At 44.2% G+C, this 13299-nt stretch overlaps 1 protein-coding gene and 9 non-coding genes across 10 annotated transcripts; 4 read left to right on the top strand and 6 right to left on the bottom strand.

Annotated features, from left to right (window-relative positions):
• Positions 1-268: 268 nt before the first annotated feature.
• On the top strand, positions 269-2026 carry LOC117765152. Its single transcript, XM_034591478.1, has 3 exons — positions 269-380; positions 538-1727; positions 1763-2026. The coding sequence occupies exons 1-2, from the start codon at positions 378-380 to the stop codon at positions 1615-1617; spliced, it is 1083 nt and encodes a 360-aa protein (XP_034447369.1). The 5' UTR covers positions 269-377; the 3' UTR covers positions 1618-1727; positions 1763-2026.
• A 1393-nt stretch (positions 2027-3419) lies between these two features.
• On the bottom strand, positions 3420-3491 carry trnaq-uug. The gene has a single exon. It is a non-coding gene; the product is annotated as a tRNA-Gln (tRNA).
• A 1579-nt stretch (positions 3492-5070) lies between these two features.
• Positions 5071-5142, top strand: trnaq-cug. The gene has a single exon. It is a non-coding gene; the product is annotated as a tRNA-Gln (tRNA).
• A 798-nt stretch (positions 5143-5940) lies between these two features.
• trnal-cag lies at positions 5941-6023 on the bottom strand. Its single transcript has one exon. It is a non-coding gene; the product is annotated as a tRNA-Leu (tRNA).
• Positions 6024-6996: 973 nt separating this feature from the next.
• On the bottom strand, positions 6997-7068 carry trnaq-uug. Its single transcript has one exon. It is a non-coding gene; the product is annotated as a tRNA-Gln (tRNA).
• Positions 7069-8648: 1580 nt separating this feature from the next.
• trnaq-cug lies at positions 8649-8720 on the top strand. The gene has a single exon. It is a non-coding gene; the product is annotated as a tRNA-Gln (tRNA).
• Positions 8721-9524: 804 nt separating this feature from the next.
• On the bottom strand, positions 9525-9607 carry trnal-cag. Its single transcript has one exon. It is a non-coding gene; the product is annotated as a tRNA-Leu (tRNA).
• Positions 9608-10580: 973 nt separating this feature from the next.
• Positions 10581-10652, bottom strand: trnaq-uug. The gene has a single exon. It is a non-coding gene; the product is annotated as a tRNA-Gln (tRNA).
• Positions 10653-12231: 1579 nt separating this feature from the next.
• trnaq-cug lies at positions 12232-12303 on the top strand. Its single transcript has one exon. It is a non-coding gene; the product is annotated as a tRNA-Gln (tRNA).
• An 805-nt stretch (positions 12304-13108) lies between these two features.
• trnal-cag lies at positions 13109-13191 on the bottom strand. The gene has a single exon. It is a non-coding gene; the product is annotated as a tRNA-Leu (tRNA).
• Between the last annotated feature and the right edge of the window lie 108 nt (positions 13192-13299).

Below are 13299 nucleotides of genomic sequence, written 5' to 3'. Positions count from 1 at the left end.
CAATCCTTGAATAGGATGTATGTCTGCTTGAATAGAAGGTGAAATCCCTGCTTCTCGGAAACTTGCTTCTCCATATATCTACAAGGCCTGCTTCCAGGGATTGGTATTTGAGCATTCTACTCATTCTAGAGAGTGGAGCTTTAGAGGCAGGTTGTCGGTCGATTAATTGTGACATTACGCAATTCAGGTCTCCTCCCATCAGTAGCAGTCCTGAACTATATTGTAAGATCTTATTGAACAATGTCCTGATAAAGGGTACATCCCTCGCACCTGGCACATCTACCCTGGCACCTGGCTCATCCTCCGTGGCTCTTTGCACTCTAGCCTCTAGTTCATCCTCTGAAGATCAAGATGATATTCAAGCTGAAGATGAAGACATGGTAAGTCTAACTGTGTTCGTTTTCAAATATGTATGTAGATATGAGCATGCTTCTTCACTATTTTTGATAACATATGTTAACATATTTTATCAATACACAAACAAAGTATTGTGAGTGAAAGTTTTACATCTTCTAAACTGTTACATCTTTTTTACAGGCTGTTGATGACCAAAATCTCCCCGGATACCAGCACGTGGACAGACTTGCTGAGTATTTGGTGGAGCTTCGGCATCAGACCTCACTTTGTCTCAGCAACCAACAGGCGAGTGCTATAGTGTCACTTTGGGACAAGCTGGATGCAGGTGACAAGCAGCGGGTGGTTTATGCAGCACGACATCAGGAGAGACTTTTGAGTGGACGGTTCAGAACGCCAAAGACGCCCTCAAAAACACCTGGTGTGGAGAGTACCACCCGCTGCATGTTAGGTGCGAGTAGCTCACCTGCCCAGTGGCCTGACTGCTGTCGGTTGGTGGAAAACATTTTCATTCGCTTGTGCTATATTCATCAAAGCCCGGCAAAGAAGGGTAAGAGGGCTGATTCCCGGTGGTCCTTAATTTTGAGGGACTACCGTAAGGTAAGGCAGCTTGTTGTTGGCAACTGCCGGGTGATGCAGGGATCTGAAATTCAGCTGGTGGAGGTGAATCAGAACACGCTCATCCGGTGGCATAATATCCGCCAGAAAAAGCAGGAGCTCTCTGTGCTGCTCCAGGGCACTGCATTGCCTCCAGCCCTCCCAGAATCCCATGAGCCTCTTCAGGAGGCAAGAGTGCTCCCTGCTGCACCCACGCCGGCACGACAGGAACATCAGTACCGGCTGCCGCAGAGTACAGCAGGTCAGGCCAAACAGAGGCAGATGGGATCTGGTCAGCTCCCAGTCAACATAAGGCCAAAGGGACCAGTGAAGAGACAGTTATATGCCACCCCACCAGCACCAGCACCAGGACCCATCGTCACACCTCACATCCTCACACCATCCGGACTGGTTCAGGTAGTCTTTCCTGTACCAGTAGTTCAGGGCAGCTATCCACAAACCAGTGCGCCTACCAGCACAGTGGAAGCTGGCCCCACCCCTAAAAGGCCATATAGGCGAACTGTGAACGCTAACACTTGCAAAAAGTGTGGCCATTTCCGCACTGCTGCCACTGGACACAGCCAGTACCGTGGAAAGGTGTATTGCCCTCACTCTGAAGCCTTATCGAAAGACAAATGGTTGGAGGACATGAGGAAAAAGATGTAAATAGTTAATATTTGTAAATAACAGTTTTATTGTAAATAGTTTTTTTAAATGTTTGTATTTAACTCTGGGGACTACTGCGTTAGTTATTTCCATATGCCCTGTTTTTATCTTGAGTCTGAGTTGATATATTATTGTACCTTTCATGGTCTGTTTAAATTCAAGTTTCTATAATTCTTATTTCTATAAACAAACAAAACTGGTTTACAGCAATGTATGAGTGGGTGTTTTTAATGACAGCAGCAGCACAACAACAACAACATCAATAAGAATAATAATGGTGATTATTATAATGATGAAGTAGATGACAACATTCAATAACAGAAACATGGTATGTGATTTACAAGTTGATATGGGAGGTTGTCTCTGATGTACAGTAGAAGAAATGTCCTAATGAGGGTCAGGAATGGAAAGATCCGCCACCCATGTCATGTGATGAGTCCTGTGGAGTGGGAGGTAGTGCAGGTAGGTGTTATTACACAAGAAACTATTCTCATAACTACGTAATGTGTAGAAAAATATGAGGAAATTCGTCATCTTATGATGAATGCGCACGCACCTGCGCATTCCCGGAGTCCAGGGTTCGAGTCCCATTCGCGGCATGTCCAAAAACATCAAAAGTGTTATATTTGTGTCTAGGCAGCTAGAAATACATTTATCTAATAGAAATAGATATAAAACCCCACATTGCTCCTTTCTTTTTCCTTCTTTCCCCTTTTCCTCCCTTTTCTCCTCTTTTTTCTTCTTCCCCTTCCTTCCCCCTTCTTCCCCTTCTTTGACGGACTATTGTTCCCCAGCTTGAACGCAGCGGCTTAGACCGCTCGGCCATCCTGACTGTATTACAGCAGGAAAAGGCTATCATATTTTTTCAGAGGTTTAACCAGGTTTTGAAGCGTGGTATGTTCACTTACTGTGGCCTGAACACTTGGAAGAATTACTGAAGGCTTCAAGATGCACTGAACTCTGCATAATCTCCTGACATTCTCCGGAGGGGCTGTATGTGAGAACACAAATGCCAACTCAGAGGCTCTGGACTTTCTCCTGAGTTTCTCCTGCCAGCCCCCCCGAGTAAAAACTCCAGAATATGTCCGAATGAGCCCATGTGAGAAAACAGTAGGGGATTAACTGGAAGATAAGCCGCAAGTGAGTTGTTGTGTTTATAATGTTTCTAACACATGACAGACGCAAAAAAGAAAACAAATATCTCAGGATTAAAAAGAGGTGCCATTCGCGTAGACGACACAGACGAAGATCTCAACAAAAATCGAGAGCTTTTGGTGACGCTGGTGTTGATGTGCTGTAAGCATAGACATGTGATAGCCACAGCGACCTTAATACGTTACATTATCCCTCACTTTAATGCTACAGAGATTTCTGTGTTGTGAACACAACTGACCACCTGGGGCCTATACTACAAAGCGAGTTCAACAAACCCAGGATATCTTTCCGAGATCCAGCTGAACTTAACCTAACAACAGGATCCTTTTTTTTTGTTTTTGCTCCATAGGATCCTCTAAGAACTGTGATGTCATGTTTCAAAGGAATTGATTGGTCAGTGGGAGGTGCTTTCATACTGGTTGATGTTTCGTCTTAAATTTAACCTGCTCCAGGGCAGGTCAGCCGTTCAGCATAACTTACCATTGCGATTTACTCCGATAAGAAGTGAATGAATTATGTAGGAGCAGAAACGCCCAATTTAACAGAAAGTTAACACGATGGGCACAAATCCTGCTTCATAGTACAGGACAGAGACCTTCTGCCAAATCTTTATCCTCTATAATTCCTGAGAAATATTAACTAACCTGAGGTTCCACCGAGACTTGAACTCAGATCACTGGATTCAAAGTCCAGAGTGCTGACCATTACACCATGGAACCACGACGTAGAGCAACCAAATCATCACCGCCACTCGTTCAGGATTGCTGCAGATACACATTATAGGCCAGGTATCCTTTTACCGTGCTGCTGCATGTCCTCCCTCCTCACTCACCCGCTGACCTGCGCTCACTTTACACATTAACAATAGACACTAATCAGAAGTAATTAGCAGCCATTGCTGTGTCTTGTGTAGCTCACATGGCAAAGCCATCTCCTCACTGGAGTAAGCATTTACTGTGTCTGCAGAAACTAAAGAAAGACTCAACAGAAACTGTCTGCCCCTGACCACCTACATGAGTTAAATCAAAAGTAAGCAGGAGACAAGTATACAGACCTAATGGAAATGAATACAAGCACTAGGGGACCAGGAGACCCGTCTGTAAAACTCCCGAAGTTCGCAGACGACACAACGGTCATCGGCCTCATCAGGGACAGTGATGAGTCTGCGTCCAGACGGGAGGTGGAACAGCTGGCCCTCTGGTGTAGTCAGAACCACCTGGAGCTGAACAAGCTCAAAACTGTGGAGATGACAGTGGACTTCAGGAGGAGCCCCCCAACACTGCCCCCCCCTCACCATACTCACCAGCACAATGTGTCTGCTGTGGAGACCTTCAGATTTCTGGGATCCACAATCTCCCACGACCTAAAGTGGGCCTCCAACATCGACAACATCACCAAAAAGGCCCAGCAGAGGATGTACTTCCTGCGCCAGCTCAGGAAGTTCAACCTGCCTCAGGAGCTGTTGATCCAGTTCTACACTGCTATCATCCAGTCTGTTCTCCGCGCATGCATCGCTGTCTGGTTTGGATCGGCCACCAAACAGGATAGGAACAGACTACAGAGGACAGTCAGGTCTGCAGAAAAAATCATTGGTGCCAGCCTGCCCTCCAACCAGGACTTGTACATCTCCAGAGTCAGGAAAAGGGCAGGAAACATCACTGCAGACCCATCACACCCTGGACTCCACCAGTTCCAACTCTTCCCCTCATGTAGGCGCTACAGAGCACTGAAGGCCAAAACTACCAGTCACCAGAACAGCTTCTTTCCTCTGGCCATCACTCTGATGAACACTTAATCCGTCATACAGTGTCAGAAACAATCCGTCTGCAATAATCTGGTACCTTTATATTCTAATCTATATATATATACATATTCCATCTACCTCATGTATATAAAGTATCCTGTGACAATCTTTCCCATATTTATTCGAGCATCTCTGCATCATCGAACTATTTCTCCATTTCATTGTCATTGTTGTTGGGTTTTATGTTCATATATACAAACTTTTGCATATATATTTATATTCATACTTGTACATACTAGTTGAATGTTTGCTTAACCTTGTTCTGCTTTGTTGTCCTTGTTTTTTGTTTGTTTATTTGTCTATGTCTGTACGTTGAGAGCAACAGAAAAACCGGAGTCAAATTGCTTGTATGTGTACGCATACAAGGCCAATAAAGCTGATTCTGACCAAATCTGGATGTCAAATCATTAAGTCCTGCTATCAAACACAAGACCACGCTCTTGTATAAAGAGAGTAAAACACCCGACCACATTGGTGTTTACGACACGTGTAGTGGTTCCATGGTGTAATGGTCAGCACTCTGGACTCTGAATCCAGCGATCCGAGTTCAAATCTCGGTGGGACCTGATTTTGAGGAGACCAACAGTTGTCCAGTCCATCAGCACTTGATGACTCTGTTCAGGAAAGACGTGACATATTACCCATTGATAGATGACCTTTGATTGACTTCAGTGATGTGTCTTGTGTTGTGATTGAAATGGCCAGAATGCAACAAACAACAACAAGTCTTTGGGCCAACTGTTTTCATAAGTTGGGCTTCTACAGAATTGAAATGATAGAAATATGTTAGCATACTACAAAATAACTTAAACTTAAAGTGCTTTACCAGCTGATCCATGAAAGAAGCTGAAAGTTAGAACATCTTATTCATTTCCTGAATAGAGATTTTGATAATTATCCATTATATTGTAACCATCAGAGGTAGACTTAACACACGCTATATACTACTGTAGATGTCTGTATGATGTGAAACTGCATTTTAAGAAAAATGTGTTTTATTAGTGGTGTAAAGGCAAAGTACTGCATTACCCGCAATCTTCAGGTGTAATAGCAATGTCTTTGATTGGCGGAGCTCACTGTTATAATAAATCAGGAGGAAAAGAAAGTCCAAAGTGGGTGAAAATAAGTCATTGGAAAGGGATCATTCGCAATGCCTTCACCCTCTCTCCTTTGATGTAGATAAGCTGATGTCATTTATCTTTTAATCTCCTGAAGTCCAGGATCACTTCTCCTGTTTTGCTCGGGTTATGAGGTCGTTGTTGCAGCTCCAGCTCTCCAGGTTTTTCGACATTTCCCTGAAGGCTGACTCATTGTTTTCGGAGATCCTGCCCATTACGTTGGCTCTGCCCAAATTAAAAGCACACTGTCAGAAGTGGGATTCGAACCCACGCCTCCAGAGGAGACTGCGACCTGAACGCAGCGCCTTAGACCGCTCGGCCATCCTGACTGTATTACAGCAGGAAAAGGCTATCATATTTTTTCAGAGGTTTAACCAGGTTTTGAAGCGTGGTATGTTCACTTACTGTGGCCTGAACACTTGGAAGAATTACTGAAGGCTTCAAGATGCACTGAACTCTGCATAATCTCCTGACATTCTCCGGAGGGGCTGTATGTGAGAACACACATGCCAACTCAGAGGCTCTGGACTTTCTCCTGAGTTTCTCCTGCCAGCCCCCCCGAGTAAAAACTCCAGAATATGTCCGAATGAGCCCATGTGAGAAAACAGTAGGGGATCAACTGGAAGATAAGCCGCAAGTGAGTTGTTGTGTTTATAATGTTTCTAACACATGACAGACGCAAAAAAGAAAACAAATATCTCAGGATTAAAAAGAGGTGCCATTCGCGTAGACGACACAGACGAAGATCTCAACAAAAATCGAGAGCTTTTGGTGACGCTGGTGTTGATGTGCTGTAAGCATAGACATGTGATAGCCACAGCGACCTTTATACGTTACATTATCCCTCACCTTAATGCTACAGAGATTTCTGTGTTGTTGTGAACACAACTGACCACCTGGGGCCTATACTACAAAGCGAGTTCAACAAACCCAGGATATCTTTCCGAGATCCAGCTGAACTTAACCTAACAACAGGATCCTTTTTTTTTGTTTTTGCTCCATAGGATCCTCTAAGAACTGTGATGTCATGTTTCAAAGGAATTGATTGGTCAGTGGGAGGTGCTTTCATACTGGTTGATGTTTCGTCTCCAATTTAACCTGCTCCAGGGCAGGTCAGCCGTTCAGCATAACTTACCATTGCGATTTACTCCGATAAGAAGTGAATGAATTATGTAGGAGCAGAAACGCCCAATTTAACAGAAAGTTAACGCGATGAGCGCAAATCCTGCTTCATAGTACAGGACAGAGACCTTCTGCCAAATCTTTATCCTCTATACTTCCTGAGAAATATTAACTAACCTGAGGTTCCACCGAGACTTGAACTCGGATCACTGGATTCAAAGTCCAGAGTGCTGACCATTACACCATGGAACCACGACGTAGAGCAACCAAATCATCACCGCCACTCGTTCAGGATTGCTGCAGATACACATTATAGGCCAGGTATCCTTTTACCGTGCTGCTGCATGTCCTCCCTCCTCACTCACCCGCTGACCTGCGCTCACTTTACACATTAACAATAGACACTAATCAGAAGTAATTAGCAGCCATTGCTGTGTCTTGTGTAGCTCACATGGCAAAGCCATCTCCTCACTGGAGTAAGCATTTACTGTGTCTGCAGAAACTAAAGAAAGACTCAACAGAAACTGTCTGCCCCTGACCACCTACATGAGTTAAATCAAAAGTAAGCAGGAGACAAGTATACAGACCTAATGGAAATGAATACAAGCACTAGGGGACCAGGAGACCCGTCTGTAAAACTCCCGAAGTTCGCAGACGACACAACGGTCATCGGCCTCATCAGGGACAGGTGATGAGTCTGCGTCCAGACGGGAGGTGGAACAGCTGGCCCTCTGGTGTAGTCAGAACCACCTGGAGCTGAACAAGCTCAAAACTGTGGAGATGACAGTGGACTTCAGGAGGAGCCCCCCAACACTGCCCCCCCCTCACCATACTCAACAGCACAATGTGTCTGCTGTGGAGACCTTCAGATTTCTGGGATCCACAATCTCCCACGACCTAAAGTGGGCCTCCAACATCGACAACATCACCAAAAAGGCCCAGCAGAGGATGTACTTCCTGCGCCAGCTCAGGAAGTTCAACCTGCCTCAGGAGCTGTTGATCCAGTTCTACACTGCTATCATCCAGTCTGTTCTCCGCGCATGCATCGCTGTCTGGTTTGGATCGGCCACCAAACAGGATAGGAACAGACTACAGAGGACAGTCAGGTCTGCAGAAAAAATCATTGGTGCCAGCCTGCCCTCCAACCAGGACTTGTACATCTCCAGAGTCAGGAAAAGGGCAGGAAACATCACTGCAGACCCATCACACCCTGGACTCCACCAGTTCCAACTCTTCCCCTCATGTAGGCGCTACAGAGCACTGAAGGCCAAAACTACCAGTCACCAGAACAGCTTCTTTCCTCTGGCCATCACTCTGATGAACACTTAATCCGTCATACAGTGTCAGAAACAATCCGTCTGCAATAATCTGGTACCTTTATATTCTAATCTATATATATATACATATTCCATCTACCTCATGTATATAAAGTATCCTGTGACAATCTTTCCCATATTTATTCGAGCATCTCTGCATCATCGAACTATTTCTCCATTTCATTGTCATTGTTGTTGGGTTTTATGTTCATATATACAAACTTTTGCATATATATTTATATTCATACTTGTACATACTAGTTGAATGTTTGCTTAACCTTGTTCTGCTTTGTTGTCCTTGTTTTTTGTTTGTTTATTTGTCTATGTCTGTACGTTGAGAGCAACAGAAAAACCGGAGTCAAATTGCTTGTATGTGTACGCATACAAGGCCAATAAAGCTGATTCTGACCAAATCTGGATGTCAAATCATTAAGTCCTGCTATCAAACACAAGACCACGCTCTTGTATAAAGAGAGTAAAACACCCGACCACATTGGTGTTTACGACACGTGTAGTGGTTCCATGGTGTAATGGTCAGCACTCTGGACTCTGAATCCAGCGATCCGAGTTCAAATCTCGGTGGGACCTGATTTTGAGGAGACCAACAGTTGTCCAGTCCATCAGCACTTGATGACTCTGTTCAGGAAAGACGTGACATATTACCCATTGATAGATGACCTTTGATTGACTTCAGTGATGTGTCTTGTGTTGTGATTGAAATGGCCAGGCCTTGAATGCAACAAACAACAACAAGTCTTTGGGCCAACTGTTTTCATAAGTTGGGCTTCTACAGAATTGAAATGATAGAAATATGTTAGCATACTACAAAATAACTTAAACTTAAAGTGCTTTACCAGCTGATCCATGAAAGAAGCTGAAAGTTAGAACATCTTATTCATTTCCTGAATAGAGATTTTGATAATTATCCATTATATTGTAACCATCAGAGGTAGACTTAACACACGCTATATACTACTGTAGATGTCTGTATGATGTGAAACTGCATTTTAAGAAAAATGTGTTTTATTAGTGGTGTAAAGGCAAAGTACTGCATTACCCGCAATCTTCAGGTGTAATAGCAATGTCTTTGATTGGCGGAGCTCACTGTTATAATAAATCAGGAGGAAAAGAAAGTCCAAAGTGGGTGAAAATAAGTCATTGGAAAGGGATCATTCGCAATGCCTTCACCCTCTCTCCTTTGATGTAGATAAGCTGATGTCATTTATCTTTTAATCTCCTGAAGTCCAGGATCACTTCTCCTGTTTTGCTCGGGTTATGAGGTCGTTGTTGCAGCTCCAGCTCTCCAGGTTTTTCGACATTTCCCTGAAGGCTGACTCATTGTTTTCGGAGATCCTGCCCATTACGTTGGCTCTGCCCAAATTAAAAGCACACTGTCAGAAGTGGGATTCGAACCCACGCCTCCAGAGGAGACTGCGACCTGAACGCAGCGCCTTAGACCGCTCGGCCATCCTGACTGTATTACAGCAGGAAAAGGCTATCATATTTTTTCAGAGGTTTAACCAGGTTTTGAAGCGTGGTATGTTCACTTACTGTGGCCTGAACACTTGGAAGAATTACTGAAGGCTTCAAGATGCACTGAACTCTGCATAATCTCCTGACATTCTCCGGAGGGGCTGTATGTGAGAACACACATGCCAACTCAGAGGCTCTGGACTTTCTCCTGAGTTTCTCCTGCCAGCCCCCCCGAGTAAAAACTCCAGAATATGTCCGAATGAGCCCATGTGAGAAAACAGTAGGGGATCAACTGGAAGATAAGCCGCAAGTGAGTTGTTGTGTTTATAATGTTTCTAACACATGACAGACGCAAAAAAGAAAACAAATATCTCAGGATTAAAAAGAGGTGCCATTCGCGTAGACGACACAGACGAAGATCTCAACAAAAATCGAGAGCTTTTGGTGACGCTGGTGTTGATGTGCTGTAAGCATAGACATGTGATAGCCACAGCGACCTTTATACGTTACATTATCCCTCACCTTAATGCTACAGAGATTTCTGTGTTGTTGTGAACACAACTGACCACCTGGGGCCTATACTACAAAGCGAGTTCAACAAACCCAGGATATCTTTCCGAGATCCAGCTGAACTTAACCTAACAACAGGATCCTTTTTTTTTGTTTTTGCTCCATAGGATCCTCTAAGAACTGTGATGTCATGTTTCAAAGGAATTGATTGGTCAGTGGGAGGTGCTTTCATACTGGTTGATGTTTCGTCTCCAATTTAACCTGCTCCAGGGCAGGTCAGCCGTTCAGCATAACTTACCATTGCGATTTACTCCGATAAGAAGTGAATGAATTATGTAGGAGCAGAAACGCCCAATTTAACAGAAAGTTAACGCGATGAGCGCAAATCCTGCTTCATAGTACAGGACAGAGACCTTCTGCCAAATCTTTATCCTCTATACTTCCTGAGAAATATTAACTAACCTGAGGTTCCACCGAGACTTGAACTCGGATCACTGGATTCAAAGTCCAGAGTGCTGACCATTACACCATGGAACCACGACGTAGAGCAACCAAATCATCACCGCCACTCGTTCAGGATTGCTGCAGATACACATTATAGGCCAGGTATCCTTTTACCGTGCTGCTGCATGTCCTCCCTCCTCACTCACCCGCTGACCTGCGCTCACTTTACACATTAACAATAGACACTAATCAGAAGTAATTAGCAGCCATTGCTGTGTCTTGTGTAGCTCACATGGCAAAGCCATCTCCTCACTGGAGTAAGCATTTACTGTGTCTGCAGAAACTAAAGAAAGACTCAACAGAAACTGTCTGCCCCTGACCACCTACATGAGTTAAATCAAAAGTAAGCAGGAGACAAGTATACAGACCTAATGGAAATGAATACAAGCACTAGGGGACCAGGAGACCCGTCTGTAAAACTCCCGAAGTTCGCAGACGACACAACGGTCATCGGCCTCATCAGGGACGGTGATGAGTCTGCGTCCAGACGGGAGGTGGAACAGCTGGCCCTCTGGTGTAGTCAGAACCACCTGGAGCTGAACAAGCTCAAAACTGTGGAGATGACAGTGGACTTCAGGAGGAGCCCCCCAACACTGCCCCCCCCTCACCATACTCAACAGCACAATGTGTCTGCTGTGGAGACCTTCAGATTTCTGGGATCCACAATCTCCCACGACCTAAAGTGGGCCTCCAACATCGACAACATCACCAAAAAGGCCCAGCAGAGGATGTACTTCCTGCGCCAGCTCAGGAAGTTCAACCTGCCTCAGGAGCTGTTGATCCAGTTCTACACTGCTATCATCCAGTCTGTTCTCCGCGCATGCATCGCTGTCTGGTTTGGATCGGCCACCAAACAGGATAGGAACAGACTACAGAGGACAGTCAGGTCTGCAGAAAAAATCATTGGTGCCAGCCTGCCCTCCAACCAGGACTTGTACATCTCCAGAGTCAGGAAAAGGGCAGGAAACATCACTGCAGACCCATCACACCCTGGACTCCACCAGTTCCAACTCTTCCCCTCATGTAGGCGCTACAGAGCACTGAAGGCCAAAACTACCAGTCACCAGAACAGCTTCTTTCCTCTGGCCATCACTCTGATGAACACTTAATCCGTCATACAGTGTCAGAAACAATCCGTCTGCAATAATCTGGTACCTTTATATTCTAATCTATATATATATACATATTCCATCTACCTCATGTATATAAAGTATCCTGTGACAATCTTTCCCATATTTATTCGAGCATCTCTGCATCATCGAACTATTTCTCCATTTCATTGTCATTGTTGTTGGGTTTTATGTTCATATATACAAACTTTTGCATATATATTTATATTCATACTTGTACATACTAGTTGAATGTTTGCTTAACCTTGTTCTGCTTTGTTGTCCTTGTTTTTTGTTTGTTTATTTGTCTATGTCTGTACGTTGAGAGCAACAGAAAAACCGGAGTCAAATTGCTTGTATGTGTACGCATACAAGGCCAATAAAGCTGATTCTGACCAAATCTGGATGTCAAATCATTAAGTCCTGCTATCAAACACAAGACCACGCTCTTGTATAAAGAGAGTAAAACACCCGACCACATTGGTGTTTACGACACGTGTAGTGGTTCCATGGTGTAATGGTCAGCACTCTGGACTCTGAATCCAGCGATCCGAGTTCAAATCTCGGTGGGACCTGATTTTGAGGAGACCAACAGTTGTCCAGTCCATCAGCACTTGATGACTCTGTTCAGGAAAGACGTGACATATTACCCATTGATAGATGACCTTTGATTGACTTCAGTGATGTGTCTTGTGTTGTGATTGAAATGGCCAGGCCTTTGAATGCAACAAACAACAACAAGTCTTTGGGCCAACTGTTTTCATAAGTTGGGCTTCTACAGAATTGAAATGATAGAAATATGTTAGCATACTACAAAATAACTTAAACTTAAAGTGCTTTACCAGCTGATCCATGAAAGAAGCTGAAAGTTAGAACATCTTATTCATTTCCTGAATAGAGATTTTGATAATTATCCATTATATTGTAACCATCAGAGGTAGACTTAACACACGCTATATACTACTGTAGATGTCTGTATGATGTGAAACTGCATTTTAAGAAAAATGTGTTTTATTAGTGGTGTAAAGGCAAAGTACTGCATTACCCGCAATCTTCAGGTGTAATAGCAATGTCTTTGATTGGCGGAGCTCACTGTTATAATAAATCAGGAGGAAAAGAAAGTCCAAAGTGGGTGAAAATAAGTCATTGGAAAGGGATCATTCGCAATGCCTTCACCCTCTCTCCTTTGATGTAGATAAGCTGATGTCATTTATCTTTTAATCTCCTGAAGTCCAGGATCACTTCTCCTGTTTTGCTCGGGTTATGAGGTCGTTGTTGCAGCTCCAGCTCTCCAGGTTTTTCGACATTTCCCTGAAGGCTGACTCATTGTTTTCGGAGATCCTGCCCATTACGTTGGCTCTGCCCAAATTAAAAGCACACTGTCAGAAGTGGGATTCGAACCCACGCCTCCAGAGGAGACTGCGACCTGAACGCAGCGCCTTAGACCGCTCGGCCATCCTGACTGTATTACAGCAGGAAAAGGCTATCATATTTTTTCAGAGGTTTAACCAGGTTTTGAAGCGTGGTATGTTCACTTACTGTGGCCTGAACACTTGGAAGAATTACTGAAG

The sequence above is a fragment of the Hippoglossus hippoglossus genome, chromosome 7 (genome assembly GCF_009819705.1).
Source record: "Hippoglossus hippoglossus isolate fHipHip1 chromosome 7, fHipHip1.pri, whole genome shotgun sequence".
NCBI lineage: Eukaryota > Metazoa > Chordata > Actinopteri > Pleuronectiformes > Pleuronectidae > Hippoglossus > Hippoglossus hippoglossus.
The sequence above is the reverse complement of the archived record's forward strand: the minus strand, read 5'-3'. Positions and strand labels throughout refer to the sequence as shown.